The 22,248-nt window shown below is 50.5% G+C and overlaps 1 protein-coding gene across 1 annotated transcript; it reads right to left on the bottom strand.

Annotated features, from left to right (window-relative positions):
• Positions 1–6,783: 6,783 nt before the first annotated feature.
• On the bottom strand, positions 6,784–12,598 carry LOC109769503 (uncharacterized). Its single transcript, XM_020328235.3, has 5 exons — positions 12,326–12,598; positions 10,558–10,860; positions 8,579–8,882; positions 7,548–7,625; positions 6,784–7,431 (listed from the first exon to the last, which is right to left on the bottom strand). Exons 2-5 carry the CDS (start codon positions 10,848–10,850, stop codon positions 7,378–7,380), a joined length of 729 nt encoding a protein of 242 aa, XP_020183824.1. The 5' UTR covers positions 10,851–10,860; positions 12,326–12,598; the 3' UTR covers positions 6,784–7,377.
• Positions 12,599–22,248: the final 9,650 nt, after the last annotated feature.

Genomic DNA, 22,248 nt, shown 5'->3' with positions numbered 1-22,248 from the left:
GTCTGAGAGCGTGCTAGAGTGCACGCTCCCTCCCTTGGATTTTGTTGTGACCGATGGCTCCGTCGAAGGGAGCATGGAGATGGTTGCACCTCTGATGATTTCGGTCGAGGGGGGAGGATCATGGGCAGGTGGCCCCTCTCTCCCCTTCACCGTTGCCGTCGGTTGAGGGAGGGGAGGATCGCGGGCAGGTGGCCCATCGTTCCCCTTCTCATTCCGACTCTTTGCCACAGTTGATGACTGCGGTGGAGGTGTCTGTGGTGACCAGCAGCGACACACCAGCTTTGGGAGGGGGGCCTGGGCAGGAGGTCTCGGCCCTCTCCTCTCCTACAGTGCTCGGGCGAGGGACGCGGCAGGAGGCCCCGGTTCCTTTTTCTCCTGGCCGAGAGGCGGCCGCGCCGACTGGGGAGCGTGGGCAGGCGGCCCTGAGCTCTCCTCCGAGCTCGCCGGTGCCGGTGCCTAGGGTTCCTGGCGCCCCTCTGGGTGATATGACCTGGCCGCGTGTTGGGGGTGGGGCTGGAGGCCTCGTCCCTAACGGGGCCACTCGGGAGGAGGTCATCGCGTTTGGAGGCATACCGGATCCTAGGTCTGAGGGGAGGCGGATGAGCTCCCGTCTCCAGGACCAGCAGGACGTTGATGACATGCAGCTGAGGTGCACCAAGCGGGCGGCCAAGCTTCGTGATATCGAGATCACTACTGGTATGTGATGTCTACTACGCAACCTTCTTCTTGTAGACGTTGTTGGGCCTCCAAGTGCAGAGGTTTGTAGGACAGTAGCAAATTTCCCTCAAGTGGATGACCTAAGGTTTATCAATCCGTAGGAGGCGTAGGATGAAGATGGTCTCTCTCAAGCAACCCTGCAACCAAATAACAAAGAGTCTCTTGTGTCCCCAACACACCCAATACAATGGTAAATTGTATAGGTGCACTAGTTCGGCGAAGAGATGGTCATACAAGTGCAATATGGATGGTAGATATAGGTTTTTGTAATCTGAAAATATAAAAACAACAAGGTAGCAAGTGGTAAAAGCGAGCGTAAACAGTATTGCAATGCTAGGAAACAAGGCCTAGGGTTCATACTTTCACTAGTGCAAGTTCTCTCAACAATAATAACATAATTGGATCATATAACTATCCCTCAACATGCAACAAAGAGTCACTCCAAAGTCACTAATAGCGGAGAACAAACGAAGAGATTATGGTAGGGTACGAAACCACCTCAAAGTTATTCTTTCCGATCAATCCATTGGGCTATTCCTATAAGTGTCACAAACAGCCCTAGAGTTCATAGTAAAATAACACCTTAAGACACACATCAACCAAAACCCTAATGTCACCTAGATACTCCAATCTCACCTCAAGTATCCGTGGGTATGATTATACGATATGCATCACACAATCTCAGATTCATCTATTCAACCAACACGTAGAACCTCAAAGAGTGCCCCAAAGTTTCTACCGGGGAATCAAGACGAAAACGTGTGCCAACCCCTATGCATAGGTTCATGGGCGGAACCCGCAAGTTGATCACCAAAACATACATCAAGTGGATCAATAGAATACCCCATTGTCACCACGGGTATCCCACGCAAGACATACATCAAGTGTTCTCAAATCATTAAAAGACTCAATCCGATAAGATAACTTCAAAGGGGAAACTCAATCCGTTACAAGAGAGTAGAGGGGGAGAAACATCATAAGATCCAACTATAATAGCAAAGCTCGCGATACATCAAGATCGTATCACCTCAAGAACACGAGAGAGAGAGAGAGAGATCAAACACATAGCTACTGGTACATACCCTCAGCCCCGAGGGTGAACTACTCCCTCATCGTCATGGAGAGTGCCGGGATGATGAAGATGGCCACCGGTGAGGGATCCCCCCTCCGGCAGGGTGCCGGAACAGGGTCCCGATTGGTTTTTGGTGGCTACAGAGGCTTGCGGCGGCGGAACTCCCGATCTATTCTGTTCCCCGAAGGTTTTAGGATATATGGGTATATACAGGAGGAAGAAATACGTCAGGGGAGCCACGAGGGGCCCACAAGGGTGGAGGGCGCGCCCAGGGGTGGGTGGGCGCGCCCCCCTGCCTCGTGCCTTCCTCGTTGATTCCCTGACGTGCACTCCAAGTCCCCTGGATTGCTTCCGTTCCAAAAATAACTTTCCCGAAGGTTTCATTCCGTTTGGACTCCGTTTGATATTCCTTTTCTGCGAAACACTGAAACAAGGGAAAAACAGAAACTGGCACTGGGCTCTGGGTTAATAGGTTAGTCCCAAAAATAATATAAAAGTGCATAATAAAGCCCATAAACATCCAAAACAGATAATATAATAGCATGGAACAATCAAAAATTATAGATACGTTGGAGACGTATCAGTATGTCGGTCAACACCTCCAACTCCATTTTGCATTTCTCTAATAATGAAATTATTTATAATGCAAATCAGTTAGGAGTTTCACTAGGTAGTAATGATAGTGAAATTTCGAACTCTGTTAATGATCTCCTAGATTTGGAAGCGGAACGCGCTTTAGAAACGATTCGAAATTTAGCAGCGGTAAAACCCATGAATGATGCAGATATTGATGCGTTGGGTGTCAGAGTGCTCGATAATTTTTGTGCGGATCTTGCACCGTCCATTCCTGAGTCTGAGGAAGAGGATGCCACTTTAGAAGATACTGTAGTTCGATCCACTGAGCCCGGTTATGAGGACCGGGTGGAGGACCATAGCAAACCCAAACGCAAGTGGAAGCGGAAGGTTTATCCTGCTTCAGCGGTACGTAGGAGTGCTAGGATCCGTACTACAAAAAAATTTCATGATGAAATATGAAAAGAATCTTTTGGAATAGCAGAGGTCTGAACTTGGCTAAAAGAAGGTTTCTTGCAGATGCGTCTATCGAGCATAGATTAGATTTTATCGCTCTCTCGGAAACTGGCAGAGATAATTTTGCGCCCCAGTTACTCAATACTTTATCGGGAGGTGTCGATTTCGATTGGCACTGCCTGCCTCCACGAGGAAGATCGGGTGGGATCTTACTTGGAGTGAGATGCGATTCGCTGGAAGTCCCAAGTGTCATGATGGGTGACTTCGAGGTTAAGTTTCGGGTTAGGTCCAAAGCAGATGGGTTTAACTGGGCTCTGGTGGCGGTTTATGGTGCCGCGCAGCCCGAGCTTAAACCAGAGTTTTTGGCGGATCTTGTTCGAATTTGCGGCTCTGAGCAGCTCCCAATTTTGGTTGGGGGTGATTTCAATATCATTAGGAGGAGAGAGGAAAAGAATAATGATAATTTTGACGGAAGATGGTCATTTATGTTTAATACCATTATTGAAAGCTTGGATCTGAGAGAGATAGAGCTTTCCGGTAGAAAATTTACTTGGGCTAATGCTTTGCCAAATCCGATGTTTGAGAAGTTGGATCGAGTCCTAGCGAGCGTCGAATGGGAACAGAAATTCCCTTTGGTAACGGTCCAAGCCCTCTCGCGCGGAATCTCTGATCACACGCCTTTATTCGTGGACTCTGGTGAGCCCAACCACGTGGGAAACAAAAACTCCTTTTCATTCGAGCTGGCATGGTTTGAACGTGAAGGCTTCTTGGATCTGATAGCCAGGGAATGGACTAAGGATGCAGGAGGTAGGACTTCCGTTGAGCGCTGACAGAATAAGATTAGGCATTTGAGAAGTTTCTTACGTGGGTGGGCTAAGCACCTTAGTGGGATTTATAAGGTCGAAAAGGAAAGGCTCCTTACACTTATTCAGTCCCTAGATTTAAAATCCGAATCCACAATTTTGCAAGCCACGGAGCTGCATGCTAAGCTAGAAGCGGAGATGAGGTTGAAAGAGCCTCTCCGTGAAGAGGAATTAAAGTGGGCGTTGCGGGCTAAGGTACGCAAAGTTGTCCAGGGGGACGCGAACACTTGATCGCTAATGGCAAGCACAGAAAGAAGAGAATCTTTCAGCTTGAACAAGATGAAGGAACTATTTTAGGTCAGGATAAGCTAAAATTATACATTACCAAATACTATAAGCAGTTGTTTGGTCCTCCAGAGGATAATTATGTGTCCCTGGATGAGTCCAGGATTGAGGATGTGCCTCAACTCACTGCTGATGATAATGATATTTTGGTTGCCCCGTTCTCGGAGAAAGAGGTGTTTGAAGCTATTGCGCAGATGAAAAACAATAAGGCTCCAGGGCCGGATGGATTTCCGGCGGTGTTCTATAAAAAGTGTTGGCATATTATCAAGGGGGATTTGCTACCAATGTTCCATGATCTATTCTCTGGACAGCTTCAGTTATTTCACTTAAATTTTGGAACAATAAAATTGCTTCCTAAGAAAACGGAGGCTGTGAGAATTGAGCAGTTCAGGCTGATCTGCCTTCTCAATGTTAGTTTCAAAATTTTCACCAAGGTTGGGACTAATTGGCTCACACAGATTGCACATTATGTGGTGCAGCAGTCCCAAACCGCTTTCATGCCGGACAGAAACATCCTAGAAGGGGTGGTGGTCCTTCATGAAACGCTCCCCGAATTCCACTCGAAAAAATTAGATGGAGTTGTTTTTAAGGTGGATTTCGAGAAAGCGTACGATAAAGTCAAATGGCCATTCCTTCAACAGGCCTTGCGTATGAAAGGTTTTGATGAAGCCTGGCGACGCCAGGTAGAATCGTTCACGCAAAAAGGGAGTGTTGGAATTAAAGTGAATGATGACATAGGTCATTATTTCCAGACACATAAGGGCCTGAGACAAGGGGATCTGATGTCTCCTATCTTGTTCAACATTGTAGTTGATATGTTGGCAATTATGATAGGAAGGGCTAAGGAGCCTGGTCAGGTGGGTGGCTTGGTACCTCATCTAGTTGATGGAGGTGTGTCTATCCTTCAGTACGTCGATGATACGATCATCTTTATGGAGCATGACTTGGACAAAGCGAGAAACATGAAGCTGGTGTTATGCTTATTTGAACAATTGTCCGGGTTAAAGATTAACTTTCACAAAAGCGAATTGTTCTGCTTTGGTAGAGCCAATGACGAACAAGAGGCATATAGGCAATTGTTTGGGTGCGAATTGGGGACTTTACCTTTCACGTACTTAGGTATCCCAATTCACCATCGCAAGCTGACAAACAGAGAATGGAAGTGCATCGAGGACCGATTTGAAAAGAAACTGAGTTGCTGGAAGGGCAAGCTCATGTCATACGGAGGCCGATTAATTCTGATAAACTCGGTTCTCACGAGTATGCCTATGTTTCTTTTGTCGTTCTTCGAAGTCCCAGTTGGAGTTAGGAAAAGACTGGACTTCTATCGATCACGTTTCTTCTGGCAGAGCGATGAACTAAAAAGAAAATACCGACTTGCCAAATGGGATATCATCTGTCGACCGAAGGACCAAGGGGGTCTTGGTATTGAGAATCTTGAGGTTAAGAACAGATGTCTTCTCAGCAAGTGGCTGTGGAAGTTATCGGTAGAGACTGATGCCACTTGGGCGCAGATCCTTCGTAGCAAGTATCTTCATTCCAAAACTTTGTCCTAGGTGACAACAAGGCCGACTGACTCACCCTTTTGGAAAGGGCTTATGAAAGTCAAATTAACCTTGTTTAATAGGACAAAGTTTAATATTGGCAACGGCGCTAGCACGTGATTCTGGGAGGATACTTGGCTCGGAGAGACCCCCCTTGCCATTCAATACCCGTCGCTGTATCGTATTGTTCAACGACGTGAGGCATTCGTTGCAACGGTACTTCAATCCACCCCCCTTAATATGCAGTTCGGAAGGCGCTAATTGGCAACCGTTGGGAAGAATGGCTCCATCTAGTAGGTAGACTGATGGAGGTTCAGCTATCTCAACAGCCCGATAAATTACGCTGGAAACTTACTAGGTCTGGAGAGTTTACAGTTAAATCAATGTATGTTGATGTTATCAATTCAAGCTCGATTCCTAGTTCCAAACATGTTTGGGCTGTCAAAGTTCCTTTAAAAATCAAAGTGTTTATGTGGTTTGTCCATAAACAAGTAATTTTAACCAAGAACAATTTGGCAAAGCGTAATTGGACAGGACCTACTAGGTGTAGCTTCTGTGATCGGGATGAAACTATCAAACACCTTTTTCTTGACTGCCCGTTAGCCAAAGTTCTCTGGCGGACAGTCCATATTGCTTTTAACATCACTCCACCGAGTTCTGTCAACACGTTATTTGGAACGTGCCTTAACGGGATAGAGCCCGAAACAGTGAGACACATTCGTGTAGGAGTTTGTGCTTTACTATGGCCAGTCTGGAACTGCAGAAATGATTTGGTTTTTAACAGAACAATAAATATTCATTTTTTGCATGTTATTTTCCGAGCCACTGCGTTGATCCGTATGTGGTCGCTACTCACTCCGACGGAGGCCAGGGAGCGTTTGGTTACTTGATCTATCCACTGGGAGATGGTAGCACGGGATATCTTCAACCGGTTTGGATGACGGTCATGTAATAGGATAGACAATTAGTTTACCTATCTTTCTTATGCCAGCCGGTTGTGGCTTTTTGTGGCGACTTTGTTTTTCGCCTTTTTGGCTCTTGGTGAGCACTCATTTATTTTCGTTTTGAGACTTTAAGACCTTGTTGAACCTATTTATTTATTTAATAAGTTAGCCGTATGCATCGTTCAGATGCAGAGGCCGGGGAGCCCCCCCTTTTCGAAAAAAAAAGTGATAGTTCTTTTCTTTTTTTGGAAAAGAAAGCTTAGTGAGAGTTGTCTACGTTGTAGTAATAACTTCTTAAAGGAAAGACATTTTCCAATTGCACAAAGCTATAGACCATAAATCACCGCATCCACAAATTCATATATCCATCAGCAATGTGTCTGTCGCCCGACAAGCCTACGCATGGCATCATCTGATGCTCCAAACTGGAACTACAGAGGAAAGAGTTTACAGCAGCTGGTATAAACAAATTACCAAAGACCCTGGTAAATCCATGTTAAACTTGAGTATTATTACGGTCACTTGCCAGAACAAGCAGAGGGGCAAACCCACACGCCCACCTGCACCGGAGCACCCTACTCGGCACCCATTTGACGACACAGCGAGAGGAGATGTTCTCAAATGGTATCAACATGAGGCCAGGGCCCTTGGGGACATGATATAGCCAACGCTCTCTGTAAAATAAAACAGAGGCAGGCATGGAAACAACCTGCAGCCGCTCTGTGTTTTTCTGTGCAATCTCCACAGCAACCCAGAGGCCGTTCCCGATCGATCGATCGGTCGGTCGGTCGGGAGCCGGCCCGCGGATCATTCCGTCTGGGAAGGTTAACTTTCGATCTTTGGTTACTGGATCTGTGGCGGTGTTTGTGTATATTCTTCTTTTCTAGCTGCTCAGCTGCTCAGGCTCGACGACGATCGTATCATTACTCTTCCGACTCGCTGTCCATGTCGTGCATCGCTTTCAGTCCCCTGGGGCGCTGCGAAATCGAGCAAGAAGAACGTCCGTCAGGCGGGTTGATATTTAGCGAGCGCATGAATGATGCAGGATTTACAGGACTGGAGCTGCTGAGATGTTATGCTAGCCTTTGCGCACCTTCTTGGAGACCTTCTTCTCTCGTACTTCGTATCTTTCCAGAGTCAGGTCGCATAGCCACGTTCCAGGGCATACAAACTGCAAAAGATGAACAGACAAATCTTCGGTGAGAACCGCGGAATCGGTGACAGACTGACAGTGAAACACAATTTTAACAGAAACATATGAACATAAATGTAGACATTAATATCCTAGAAGAAAAAAGCACAAAGTGCTTTCTTAAGCTTAACTCCAAGTATCTTTCCTTCTACAAGAACCCCAAGTATCTAAAAAAAAAGAACCTTAACTCCAAAGCATGCTTCAACCACAAGCACAAGGACTAATTATTGCTCCACTGTATAGAACTCAGAAATGGAGTTAGATGGGCAGATAACACTACCACTCCATAACACTGTCCCGAGATAAGATAAAATGGTACTCCCTCTGTAAACTAATATAAGAGCGTACTAAAGTAGTGAACTAAACGCTCTTATATTAGTTTACGGAGGGAGTAATTGCTTTTGGCTGTTCCAAAGAAAGAAGGTAATTCAGGTTAAACAGTAGGGAGTGTACAACGCACCGAGCACTGAATGCTTCCGAACAGTGTTATATTTGCTTCAGACAGAAGCATGATGTGGTACTATGGACGCCTCTTGGCAATCAAGCTAAATCTCAGGTAGTACTTAATAAAGGAGGCGTAGACGGAATCTTGCTATTTTATTTGCACGTCTCCTTTGGCCAAGGGACAAGGCAGGCATCGTGCACAGGGATGGCCATATGCTCCATGTGATCTCATGCCCTGTCTCTATTAAAAGTGCTTATTCAAATGTATTTACTCCTTGGTACGCTCTTGGTTTTCTGATCTTGCATTTAAGTTTGGATCCATTAGTACTGCTGTGCAATTTTTAATACTGGAATCTCTGTGGGAACTAATTTATTTACTATCTATAAGAAGATAAGAATCCTATGCCCCGCGAAAGGAAGATGGGAGAAGAATCCTATGTGAAATGATAAACAGTTAAAGTTTGGGAGCTAAGGAGAAAGTTTCATACATTGACAGTCCTCTGGATGGCTTTGACTCTCTTCTTGGGCCTCTGAGGCAGCTTGGACCCCTTGAACACCAAGAAGTCTTCTTCCTTCTCTTTGTTCGTCAGGGAGACTGCAAAGTTGGGCCAGATTGAGCCTTCACTCCCAGACGACGAGCCCTTCTTGTCATCGAGAGAGGTCGGAGGCACCGCGTTGTTGTCGTTGTTTCCCTTTGCAGAGCGCTCCCTGACTGGGGATGTAACCGTGCGGAGCGTGTTGTTCTGCGGCTGCTGTGATGGCGGCCTCATTGCTCCAGACTCCTCAGGATTCCTGCCAATTTGGTAGCACTAAGGATTAATAAAGATAATAAAGAAATTGCAATGTTACAATGATAACTTAAAGAGGAGAACAAACTGTAATGTCTAGACTGGTGAATTATTTAGATGTTCTTTTTGTGAATTTGGAATGGTTATGGCTACACCATTTTGAATTTTAAACATTTATTTGAACTGCGTCATAAGTAAGCCCTAAAAATAGAAATGACACATTGAATAACAAAATTGTTCATTCATTTCTCTTGATGGGAAAAGTGTTTGCACCTAATAACACGGATGAGATACGGTTTATGAAAACTGTAGCTATTCACTGAGTACGTTATAATCCTATATAAAAATGTCATGTGTATAGTCTTATAATTCAGCAAAAGTGCAAAAGGGGCAAAAGGTAATGTAATTATGTACTTACAGACAAAAATCTATTCAATTGATTATTCAAAAAAAATCTATTCAAATTGTGGTCACAATGAGAATTGGGTACATAAACATACATGACTGCAAAATTTATGACTGCAAATCATGCATCAATGCCGAAACACAGGGAGAGTGGGGAGTGCAAAATTTCATGATTCACACACATTTAGGGAAATGGATAGCAAGCAAACAATAACTTCGACCTCAATCCAGCAAATACAAGAAACAAAATTGAAAAGCAAAGAACAATGAATGAACAAGCTGTCACCATCACCATCCACCATACGTGTGGTGGTGACTGATTTGAGATAAATATGGTGTTTTCTTTCTCGGGCTAAAATTAGTCGGCAGTAAAATAGGCGATACAAAGTATGTGGCCATCCAAACACACATGCTGACAAGCTATTGCCATCAACAACTTAAATGAGAACCTCATCTCTCACAGCTTTCACGAACAATCCCAATAATAAAGCAGGTCAAAATCGAAGATTCACGAATCAGGTCCATCTGAGAAGATAACTAGCAGAGCTTGAACTGAGCTTTAATCAGCTGGATTGACACCAGTCTGCTGGTGCTCCTAATTTTAGCCTAGCAAAAATCTGATTCTCCTGGCCTTTCAAGGGGCTAAGTTGAGCCACAAGAGAAAACGTCATTTAATCCCACTGTAAATAATTCAAAATTAGCACTGCTTGCCTGCCCCAAGGATATCGATCAAGGTTCAAATGGAGAAAACCTCAAGAACACCCAGGGCTTCACATCCTCTTGTGGACAATCCAGCAATGCTTGACCAGGATAACTTGAAGAAGAAAAAAGCAGGATCACTCCATCATTTGGAAGAACAGAAGGTTGGCCCCAATGATAACAACATCGGCCGACCAACATCAATCATGTTGCCCAAAAACCAAAACCAAAACCAAAACCAAAAACCAATCATCATGTTGCCTACCATGATCGAGTGCTTCCATTCTGAATCTCTGAATCACCGACTCCGACGTCGGTCACTCAGGTAAAGAACAAACCCACATTTTGAATTTAAAAGTAAATCAGTTCAAACGCAACCAAAACTTTCTGACGCTCCAAGTCACGTGCCCAGACACGGACATCACGTGACGGCCAGCTGCTCTTTCAACCCAACCCAACCCAACACATGGAGGATTCTGAATGTTATCGCTAACCAACACGCGGAGTCAGAGAAGTACAGTCAGAGGGAGGGAGAAAATGCTGAAGAAGAGCAGCGGGGGGAGAGACGGACGGACCTGATGGCGCGGTGGTGGGCGTGGCCGGGCGGGTGGTGCTGCGCGGCCGCCGTGGCTGCGGCAGCGGCAGCGGCGGCGGCGGCGCGGCGCTGTCCTACCGCGGCCTTCTCGGCGGCCGCCGTGGCCGCGGCCTCGACGTCGCGGCGCTGCACCTTGACGCAGCGCAGGCGCTTCCGGTTTCCCCACTGCAGCAGCAGGTCGCGCTCCGCCGCCGTGCCGCCGCCAGCGCCCCCGCCGCCGCCGCCGCGCGCGGAGCCTCGCGTCTGGTAGTTCTTCCTCGACTCCCTCTCCATCGCCGGAGTGCTGCACGAAAGATGGAACCAAGAAAATTTCAGTCAGATTGAAATGAACGAACAGGGTGAGTTGGGGAATTCGTCTACTGCAAGACCAAAACATGGACGCGAGATGGGATGAACATCTAAAGATTCAGCTGAATTCTTTTGTCATGGCCGATCAACTCAACCAAATAAAGTTGAAGGATACTAAATGTAGAGGGTAAAAAGGGGAAGGTGAAGAATTCATCCCGGGGCAGGAGCTAAAAATTCAGTCGAATTGAAATGAACATGAGGGCTTGGGGGATTTTGTCTGCTTGATCTAACTGGAATACCGAAACATCGAAAGCACACTCAGATTCAACTCCATTCACTGGATTTAAATTCAAATTGAAATGAACAGGAGGAGTTTGGGGAATTTTGCCTACTTGATTGATCCAACTGGAAGGCCAGAACATCGAAAGAACAAGGGATGGACACTTAGATTCAACTCAATTCACTGGATTTTAGTGGCCGATTAGATTAACCCAACAAGGCTTCAGATTTTTCGAGTTCTGGTTGGGGGGGAAAGGGTGAGCTTCTTGCTTTCAGATCGAACAGGCGTAAAACCAGGGAAGTTACCAGATCAAATCCAAAAAAAAGTGCCTGGAAATTCAGCTCAATCTAACTCACTTAACAGGACCAAATCGAATTACTGAAAGATGGAAATGCAAAAGGAAATCAAACGCGACACACCAATCGGAAGCAGAGGGAAATTTAAGGCTGAAATGTGCCGGCTTGATGATAGTAGAGTTCGTATACCCAAGAAAAGAAAAGAAAAAGGGGGGAACTGAAGGAGATGAGCCAAATTCCAAACCACCACCGGCACGCTACCTAGAGAAGGCCCGATTTGAGCTCGCTTTTGCCGATCGAACTAGTGTGAAGAAGACCAGATGGCACGGATGATGATACTAATCGTCTACAACCTGCGGAACAGGCGGTGAAATTATGTCGGCGAAATCGCCCGATCCTTACCAAAACCGGGCCAAGTCGCGCCAGATTATGCTCAATCGTGGGCGCGCGACTCGACGCAGCCCATGCCGTAATGCGGCTCCGCGGATTCGATCCAGACAACCGATTGCTACTTCACCCGGGACAGGAAACGCGCGTAACCGGCGAGCTCGATTCAAATCATCCACTGCAGATTACCCGGAACAAGAAACGCAGGGGAACCGGACGAATCACGGCACCGAGGACATCCAACAAAAGTAGAATCTAGAAAATCCCGGGAGAGAAGAGAGACAACTGGATCTTTCAGATCAAACCACCGAACCAAAGAAGCAGAGAATCCAACCAAATCACAAGCTAGAACTCGAGAAGAATCGCAGGCAAAAATCCAACCGAAAACTCCACCGGAGCGTAAGCCGTCCGAGTCCACTTTCCCCGCCGGAACCACCCCGGGAGGCACGAATGAGCGAGGAGAGAGCCGCGGATGATCAGACGGGATGGACCAGTACCTATGAAAGATCGCCGCCTCTTTTAGTGCTCCAATCCAATCCACAGCCGAATTCCCTCGCTCCTCGAGTCGCCGGACCGGAAGTGCGGATTGATCTCAGGCCGGGACGAGCAGTGGAATTAACCGGAGAATTCGGAGCAGATTTTGTGTGCCTTCTCTCCTCTCCTCCCCTGTTCTTCCCCTCTACAAGGCAAAGCCAGCGAGAGGAGGAAGAAGAAGGCTCCCTCTGTTTTATATGCGCTCTACCTCACCCACTTCTGGATCCCTCGGGCACACCAAAACCGGATCCGGGACGCCCCCGGCCGTCGGTGCGGGGACGGAGGGTCGGGATCGGCCAGGCCCGTCGCCGTCCCGCTCCCCCGCACCGCTGGCTGGTCTGCAGTGTTTTTGCTCCGCTCCACACACGCGGTTGATGCCGCGAACGAGCCGTGGGCCTCCTTGGGCCGCGGTCTGGGTCTAGCTCTGCCAAAGGGCATATGCTGCTCTGTTTCAAAAACAAATTATCTCGTAACAAAAATAATTTCTTTGCCTAAGAAAAAGGAAAACTATTTCTACCCCCCCCCCCCCCCCCAAATGAAAAATATTTCTCCCCAAAACGACTATTTCTAGTTTCTCAAAAAAAGGAAAATTTATTTCTACTCCTCAAAAAAAAAGGCTACTTCTTGCGAATAAGAGACAAATAAACTCAATCTCCTACGGTCACCACTGCCGAATAGCATGGCGTTGTCTCTTGCGATTAGGAAGTCATCGTGATAAGGCTAGCCGTACCAATGCCATGGAGAAGAAGCCAACCGTCATAGAAGCCTTGTGTTGATCGGGAAATCCCAGAGTTGAATCGTCTTCCGAACAAAGCTTCTGTCGGCTTCACAATGGCGACAGAGAGAAAGTCATTGTGACGAAGGGGGGTGCGGAATCTGTTGAAAAAATAAAAGAGAAAATCTATTGACATCAAAAGATTGTTTTAGCTAGACTCCCTACTCTTGGGTTGGGATGGGGAGGAAGTGGAAGGGGGTGCGTGTGTGGAGGGAAAGGAATGAAAGAAGCAGAGAAGTAGGAGGGGGGAAAGAGTTATCCCATTGAGTGGATGAAGAGCAATGACGCGAGAGAAAGAAGCAAGTGACAAGCGAAGCAAAATAGAGTGGTGGACCTAGGAGATGTCCACCGCTGTATGGGTTGAAGGGCATATGTACCTATACAACAGATGAGATGGGGTGAAGAGGAAAGAAAGAAATAGGAAGGGTGCAAAAAGAGGTAGCAAGGAGGATTGGGAAGGAGAAAGGCTCACAAGGCAGGCCTATTGCATGAGCGGTAGTGCGTTCTCTAGTGTCATATTAAGAGACAGCCCCTAACCCTTTCTTACAACGGTCCCACACACAACCAAGGAAACCCAGTCTCTTCATAGTTGGGTTATTTTTGCCTATTATTCTCAAGCGGCGAATTGCTATCATTTGTTTCACTTCTTGCACCTAGTGCAATCTCTACTTCTCCCAAAATGTTATGAAAATGGTTGGCCCCATCAATACTCTCAAGAGGCACGTGATTTGTAAAAAGTAAATAAGAAAATAAACCTTTTAAGCTATGGACCCAAATCATTGAGCGTTATTTTCCTTGAGAATAAAATTTCTAACTCCGCTTTATATATTACAGAAAGGTAAGTGGTCTGCTTAGGATAACAATTTATAAATTTCCCTACCTCCATGATATTGTAAGCTAGGAGGTTTGCCTAGGATGATTTTATATTAAAGCTAAGAGGTCCGTCTAGGAAAATGATTTACGAAAATCTAGCAACCATGAGAGGCACATGAGGTGAAAGAAACAACTGAAAATGAATGAGGGAGTCTTGGATTGTGGGGTCCTCGGATGTCCGGGCTATGCGACATGGGCCGGACTGATGGGCCGTGAAGATACAAGGTAGAAGGTCTTCCCCCGTGTCCGGATGGGACTCTCCTTTGCGTGGATGGCAAGATTGGCGTCCGGATGTGTAGATTCATTCTTCTGTAAACCGACTCTGTACAACCCTAGGCCCCTCCGGTGTCTATATAAACCGAAGGGTTTAGTCCGTAGAGATCATCACAATCATATAGGCTAAACATCTAGGGTTTAGCCATTACGATCTTGAGGTAGATCGACTCTTGTAACCCCTATACTCATCAAAGTCAATCAAGCAGGAAGTAGGGTATTACCTCCATCAAGAGGGCCTGAACATGGGTAAACATCGTGTCCCCTTTATCTCCTGTTACCCCCTCAGACGCACAGTTCGGGACCCCCTACCCGAGATCGGCCGGTTTTGACACCGACATTGGTGCTTTCATTGAGAGTTCCACTGTGTCGTCAGCAGAAGGTTCGATGGCTCGTTCAATCATCAGCAACGATGTTGTTTCCAGGGAAACCTTCCTCCCCAGTCAACTTTTTGTGTTCGGCGGCTTCGCGCTGCGTGCCAACTCGATTGGCCACCTTGAATAGATCGACAACTACGCCCCTGGTCATCAGATCAGTTTTGGGAACCTGGATTATGTCACCGATATCCGAGGAGACTTGATCTTCGAAGGGTTCGCGGCCTCGACCACCACTCTGGCCTTAGATCTGGAGCAAACTGCCGGGTCCAAAGATGGGAGTTTGGAGCCCACCAGACTCTCTGCAATTATGAAGCTCTCTACCGGAGACCCGGAGGGGACTGTGTCATCGGCAAGCCCGGAGTCAAACTGGGTTCCCCCTATCATTGGAAAGCCGGACTCGCCCCCGGACGCTGGCTTCGAACTCTCGAGGTCCAAGCCAAGTGAGCATGGCCAGGAGGCTTTTGCCATGCCCAGCTCCGCGGACTTTCGCTTCCCCGTCCAAACCTCGCTCTTAAACGAGGCTCAGGACTTAATGCGATCCCTCGCCATTACAGAGGAATCACCTCCGAACTACGCCCAGCCCGAATTAGGGGCTGAAAGCGGGGAATTTTACGTCCCACCCACCACCCACTTCATAGCCACTGTCTAAGACTAAACCGACATGCTGGATCGCCTCCGAAGACATCGACGGCATGGACGACGATGCCGGAGACAAACAAGGCCAAGACCCGCCGTTTACCGGACGTTGGACGGCCACCTCCACATACGATGTGTATATGGTGGATACACCCAAAGAGGATGACGGCGAAGGCAGGAAGGATCCGGTTGAGGATAGGCCTGCCGAGGCACCACCAAAGCGTCGACGCCAGCGGCTCCGCTCAAAATCGCGTCGCGAAAAAGATAGCAATACCGGCATCGGAGACAATAACACTCCAGAGAACGCCGAAGACCCCGAAGCCCCCGTCGAGCCCACATCCGAACAGGATGATTGGGAAGAGGGGCAAGTTAACCCCGACAATCCGGTCGGGAACGAGGACTCGGAGGATAGTAACTATCTACCAATCTCCAAGGATGATGTGAGCCTCGGATATGAAGACTTCATCGTGCCAGAGGAACCACTCGAGCAAGAGCGCTTTAAGCGCCAGCTAATCGCAACAGCGAGAAGCCTAAAAAAGAAGCAGCAGCAGCTTCAAGCCGAACATGATATGCTCAATGACAGATGGACTAAAGTCTTGGTAGCCGAAGAATACGGCCTCGAACGCCCAACAAAGAGCTACCCGAAGCGCAAGCTACTACCACAATTTGATGACGAGGCCCTTGAGCCAATACCGCCAAAGTATAAACCTGCTAATGAACCTGACCGACCACCACGTGGACGGGACAGAGCGGCCACTTACGCCGAACACCAGCCCGCACCACCCCGCCGTAGAGGCAAGGAGGTAGCGGCTCCGGGCTACACCTACGACCTACGCAAGGACCTTGAACCAATACCGCCAAAGTATAAACCTGCTGATGAACCTGCAGGTATACCGCCAAAGTATAAACCTTCATCGTGCCAGAGGAACCCCTCGAGCAAGAGTGCTTTAAGCGCTAGCTAATCGCAACAGCGAGAAGCCTAAAAAAGAAGCAGCAGCAGCTTCAAGCCGAACATGATACGCTGAATGACAGATGGACTAAAGTCCTGGCAGCCGAAGAATACGGCCTCGAACGCCCAACAAAGAGCTACCCGAAGCGCAAGCTCCTACCACAATTTGATGACGAGGCCCTTGAGCCAATACCGCCAAAGTATAAACCTGCTGATGAACCTGACTGACCACCACGTGGACGGGACAGAGCGGCCACTTACGCCGAACACCAGCCCGCACCACCCCGCCGTAGAGGCAAGGAGGTAGCGGCTCCGGGCTACACCTACGACCTACGCAGGGACCTGGACAATAGAGCCGGTCAGACCAGATCAATCTATGGATCAAGGGGACATGCTCCAACGCGAGAGGACGGCCATCAGGCCCGACGCGACAAGCATAACCTCACCCGGGCCGAAAACCGAACACAGATGTCGTCCGAACTCCGTCGTGACGTCGCCCGATACAGAGGCGCCACACACCCCTTATGCTTCACCGATGAGGTAATGGAGCACCAGTTCCCAGAAGGGTTTAAATCCGTGAACATTGAATCATACGATGGAATGACATATCCTGCAGTATGCATTGAAGATTTTCTTCTCCATATCCACATGGCTCGCGGTGACGATCTCCATGCCATTAAGTACCTCCCATTAAAACTAAAGGGACCAGCCCGACACTGGCTAAACAGCCTCCTAGAGAACTCCATTGGTAGCTGGGAAGATTTGGAGGACGCCTTTCGAGACAACTTCCAAGGTACCTATGTCCGGCCTCCGGACGCCGATGGCCTAAGTCATATAGTCCAGCAACCCGGAGAGTCAACCCGCAAACTCTGGACTAGGTTCTTAATTAAAAAGAACCAAATCATCGATTGTCCGAACGCCGAAGCCCTCGCGGACTTTAAACATAGCGTCCGCGATGAATGGCTTGCCCGACACCTCGGCCAAGAAAAGCCGAAGTCCATGGCAGCCCTTACCGCACTCATGACCTGCTTTTGCGCGGGGGAAGATAGCTGGTTAGCTCGTAGAAGCAACAGTACCAGCGACCCTGTCACCTCCGAAGCCAGAGATGGCAACGGTAGGCCACGACGCAACAAAGACAAGCGTCGAAGCAACAATGAAGATACCGAAGACATGGCGGTCAACGCCGGATTCAGTGGCTCTAAATCTGGACAGCGGAAGAAGCCATTCAAAGGAAACAAAGATGGTCCATCCAGTTTGGACAAAATACTCGATCGGCCTTGCCAGATTCATGGCACCCCTGACAAGCCTGCCAATCATTCCAAAAGAAATTGTTGGGTCTTTAAACAGGCCGGTAAATTAAACACCGAACACAAGGGGAAAGGGCCGCCAAGCGAGGACGACGAAGAGCCTCGCCCACCGGACACAGGGGCGCAGAAGAAATTTCCCCCTGAGGTGAAAATAGTGAATATGATATATGTCACTCACATCCCCAAGAGGGAGCGCAAGCGTGCGCTAAGGGACATCTACGCCGTAGAGCCGGTCGCCCCAAAATTCGACCCCTGGTCGGCCTGCCCGATCACCTTCGATCGTAAGGACCACCCGACCAGAATCCGTCATGGAGGTTGGGCAGCCTTGGTCCTTGATCCAATCATCGACAGATTCCATGTGACCCGAGTCCTTATGGACGGCGGCAGCAGTCTTAACTTGATTTATCAAGACACGATTCGCAATATGGGTATGGACCCGTCAAGAATCAAGCCTACTAACACCACCTTTAAAGGAGTAATACCTGGTGTAGAAGCCCGCTGCACGGGCTCAATAACATTGGAAGTAGTCTTCTGTCGGCGTTCTGGGAACGGGGGTCCCCAGACTTGCCTGCCTGCGGCCCACAGCGTGGCTAAGCTAGCAGGCTGTACGGCCCATCTTCATCAACAAGGCATCCAAGGCCCTCACGAGGGTCCAAGCCTCGCGAGGCGGACGACGCAAGACCTCCTCTGGAGTGGCCTAGCCAGGCAGGCTCACGAGGAGCGGAGATATCAAGGCGGGGCAAACCTCACGAGGCTCTCGTGACGTGAGCCATGACGAACGGCGCTAGGCGGGCGCCAGCGCGCGCAGCGTCCTTGTTTCCTCTTTGGTGCTAAGGAGGCCAGCGCAGGCGAAGAGTACCGAGGCATCAGACAAAGGTTGCTATATTGGTGAAACGAGACCAAGACCGGAAGGACGGCAAGACTGAGGTCATCGTGGAGCCCAAGGCAGCATCACCACCAGAGCTTTTCGCAGGCGAAGACCGCTTTTGTCAGTATAGCTTGTACTAGCTGTCCCCCTTCAAATTTGCCCGCCGTTGTTGGCTCGCTTCCCGCTCGATATTTGGGAAGAGGACCAGGGCCTATATAAGTAGAGCTAGCCACCTTAGTAGAGGCATCTCATCTTAGCTTGATCCAACCCGATCGAGAGCCTACCCACAAGAACACCTCAACCTCAGGAGGTTGTTCTCCCCTTGTACTGTTCATCATCAGCCCAAGAGGCAATCCACCACCACCACACTGGAGTAGGGTATTACACCACAACGGTGGCCCAAACCAGTATAAAACTTGTGTCTTTTTGGGTTGCGAGTTCGTCGAGTTCGTCCGCGAGATCTTAGCGAGCTAGGGCGTAGATCGGTAGGAGGGAAAGACTTCGTGCGCACCCCAGTGTTCGAACCTTAAGGGTTTGCCGGAACCCCACATCCGACATTTGGCGCGCCAGGTAGGGGTGCGCCGGAGCTTCTTCTCCACCAACCAGCTTGCCAATGCTCCACAGCCACGATGTCCGGCGACTCAAGGGCCGGCTCCGATCGCTAGGCAGCCTGGCCGGCCCGGGCAGCGCCGCCTGCCCATGAAGATCTTAACCCTGCGCTCCAGGCGGCGCAAGCGCCGCCATACCCCGCCGGACGCGGGCAGCGCGGCTAGGCGTCGTCCACCCTCACACCACAGCAAGTACGGGCCGCCGCAAGAGCAGCGAGCCTTGCCGCGGCAACGGCGCCGCACTCATGGCGGGAGCAAGCAAACATGCGGGCAGCGCTCACCGTGGCAAGGGAGCTGCTGCGATGCAGGCTGATGGAAAGCGGTCGGGATACACTGCTGGAGCGTGTTGCCGAGCTGCTGGATGCAGCGGCGTCGGGAGCACCACCTTTCTGCTATCGACTTCCTCCTCAGGCCACTACAGGGCCGCGCGGTGAACCTCACCACATCCGCGCACCATCAACTACGCCCGGGGGCTTCATCAACATCAGCACGGCCAGCGGCGTAGGGGGCTCCGACTCCCCCATGCCGCCCGCGACAAGCACGGGCGCAAGCGCCGCCCTCCATGGTCCCAGCCGGATGCCGTGCTGTCATCCCCAGGACACCACCCTGGGCCAAGCAACATGGAATATGGGGCACCACGGCGAGGTGTTCGGGGTGACGGCCCCGGAAGCCTACGTGCCCTGCATGATGGACCAAGGGTACGCACCAGAGGACGACCCTGGCTCATTCATTGGAGAAGATTGGGGAGAGGGGGCGCTAGGAGCCGAAGCCTTCCAGGAACCAACAGAGAACTACGACGGTCGCATCGGCAACGACAACTACAGGGTACCGCTAATCTCTCAGGAACAGGCTTATGCTAACCATGGGCTGCAGATGACTCAGGTTGCAGCATCGATCGACGACCCTGGCACGGCAGCACCCGTTCCCACAAGGGAGGCATGCTGGGGGCCGCCGGGAGGGAGCCATGAGCAAGGCCCCTCCCCGCGGCGCGCGACGCCTGGCAACGCCCGAAGGTAGGCCCTCTGTCGGGGAGGCCTCGACAACCCTTCCCCCGACAGAGGACATGTGGTCGCCGGGGGCACCGCTGGCGTCCTCTTTCCCTCCTTTGTGTCGTCCCGGTGACCGATCGGCTCAAAGGAGGTCAAGGGTGGCGCAAGGCGGGGCCCTCGTCTAGCGATATGAAGAAAGGTCGGTACCTGTGAAGAAGGCCCAGTGCCTGTGAAGCTCGCCGCCCGTGACACTCTCATGTAATAATGAGTTGGGGCTGTACACGCCCCGGAGTCTCAGGGGTGCTGGTCTCAGGCCCTGGGGCTCCCTCCCACGCCTAGTGGCAGCACTTAGCTCCGCGCTGGTGAGAAGACTTGAAGACCAGAAGACTAGACTAGGTGCCGGACACGGCCTTCTGCTTTGGATCTCTCTCTCTTTGTAGCCTTGCTTTCTGGATCTGGATTTGAGTTGAAGCTGAGTTTTTATCGATGTGCGTGGGGGGAGCCTTTTCTCGTTCGAGCAATTTCTTGCCTTCTGGATCTTGTTTTGCCTGGGACTCATGTCCGTCGCCTTTCCCTCACGAGCTCCTCGAGAGCGGGACAGCGCGAGGCGCGCACGCCAAGTGCACGCACGCACTACAACTGGTGCTCACCTCTTGTGGAACCCCCTCTGACGGGGTGACGAGCTCCGCAGCGTTCTCAGGAACTCAACGCGTCGCGACCCAACTCAAAGCTGGCGCTGGCAAAGGTAAATCACGATAGAGAACTCGCATCCGGATTCACGAGTTCACGAGGATACAAACTCACATCGCATAGGAAAGTAAAAACTGCAATTTGCTTACATGAGGGGCTCCCCCTCCCAAAATGCTCTTACAAGTTTTCCAAGGGCCATGCCCGAGCTTCGTGTGCAGGATGAAACGACAGGAGAACATGAGATCAGCCGGAAATGTCGCTCGCTGCGTCACCTGCGGATGCGGGACTCGCGTCATCATCGTCTTCATCGGAAACATCGCCACCGCAGGCGACGCCCCCGACGCCGTCGTCAACCACGTCGCCTTCGTCTGCGGTGACCACCACCCCGTCATCTTCCGAAGTGAAGGCCCTGACCAATGCATCCACGTTGTCTTCAACCCAACGCGCCAGGTCATCCCGGACGACTGTTGGAACAGGGGCGATGGCGGCGTCGAAATCAAAGTTGGGGTCGGCATTCAGAAGGTGGCTGAAGACACGGGAGAAAGCGTGCTCAAGCAGGCCATGCCCCCTTTCCTCCACAAGCTGGCGAGCCCTGGCAGATCAAGCCTCCAGGCGCGTCACCACCTCGGTGAAGAAGGTCAGGTGGCTGGCATAATCATTCGAGTAAGGGGCCGACACCTCCACGTCGCAAATATGGCCCAGGGCGATATTGGCCCAGTTACGGAGATCCTGAAGCATAGGGGCATGCTCGCGCTCCAGCATTCGTCGCTGGAGCACTTCCTCCGTGTTTTGCCTCGCGACGGCCTTTGCGTCATCAACCCACCTCTGGGGGGAACGCAGCTCGGCGCGGGTGGAGGCCAAGTCCGCCTGCGCCGTAGCCAGGGCGGCGGCCATGGCTTCCGCACGCCTCTCAGCCTCGTCCAACCTGGGCCTGAGGGCAGCGGCCCTGCCCTCATCCTCCGCGCCTGTGAGCTTCAGCTTCAGGTCGTACCTACCCTCCAGATCTGCGCCAACCTCGGCCACCCGGCGATCAACTTCCTCCTCGACTCTGGCCTCGCGAGCCCCGACGACATCTTCTGCTTGGGCAACTTGATGCTCCCTCGTCTCCAGTTGCTCGAACTCGAGGCTGCGCTCCACGGCCTCCAGGGCCAGCGCCTCCTCACGCTTTCGGACCTCCTCTTCCTCCGCGGGCGTCCCCCTCAGCGACGCAAGAGCGGCCCTGCGCGCCTCCACCTGCTGCTCAAGAGACGCGCTCCAGGCCTGGAGCTCCCACGCGCACTTCTCCGCAGCCTCGCGGCGGCGGTCTGCCTTGAGAGCCTCGTCCAAAGCTCATGAGCGGGCTTCATGGGAAACCTTGAGAGATGCCTCGGCCTTCGCGTTCTCAAGGTCGCGCTGATAACGGCCGAGGTTGATGGCCACCTTCAGCTTGCGCCGCTCCTCCGCCAGCCGGAGACCTTCAGCCTCAAGACGCGAGTCGACACTTGCGAGCTCTTCACCAAGTCGACGCATCGCGCCCATCGCCTCCTGGAAGAGCTTGTGAC

Source organism: Aegilops tauschii, chromosome 1 (assembly GCF_002575655.3).
Source record: "Aegilops tauschii subsp. strangulata cultivar AL8/78 chromosome 1, Aet v6.0, whole genome shotgun sequence".
NCBI lineage: Eukaryota > Viridiplantae > Streptophyta > Magnoliopsida > Poales > Poaceae > Aegilops > Aegilops tauschii.
This window is presented reverse-complemented; position numbering and strand designations above follow the sequence as displayed.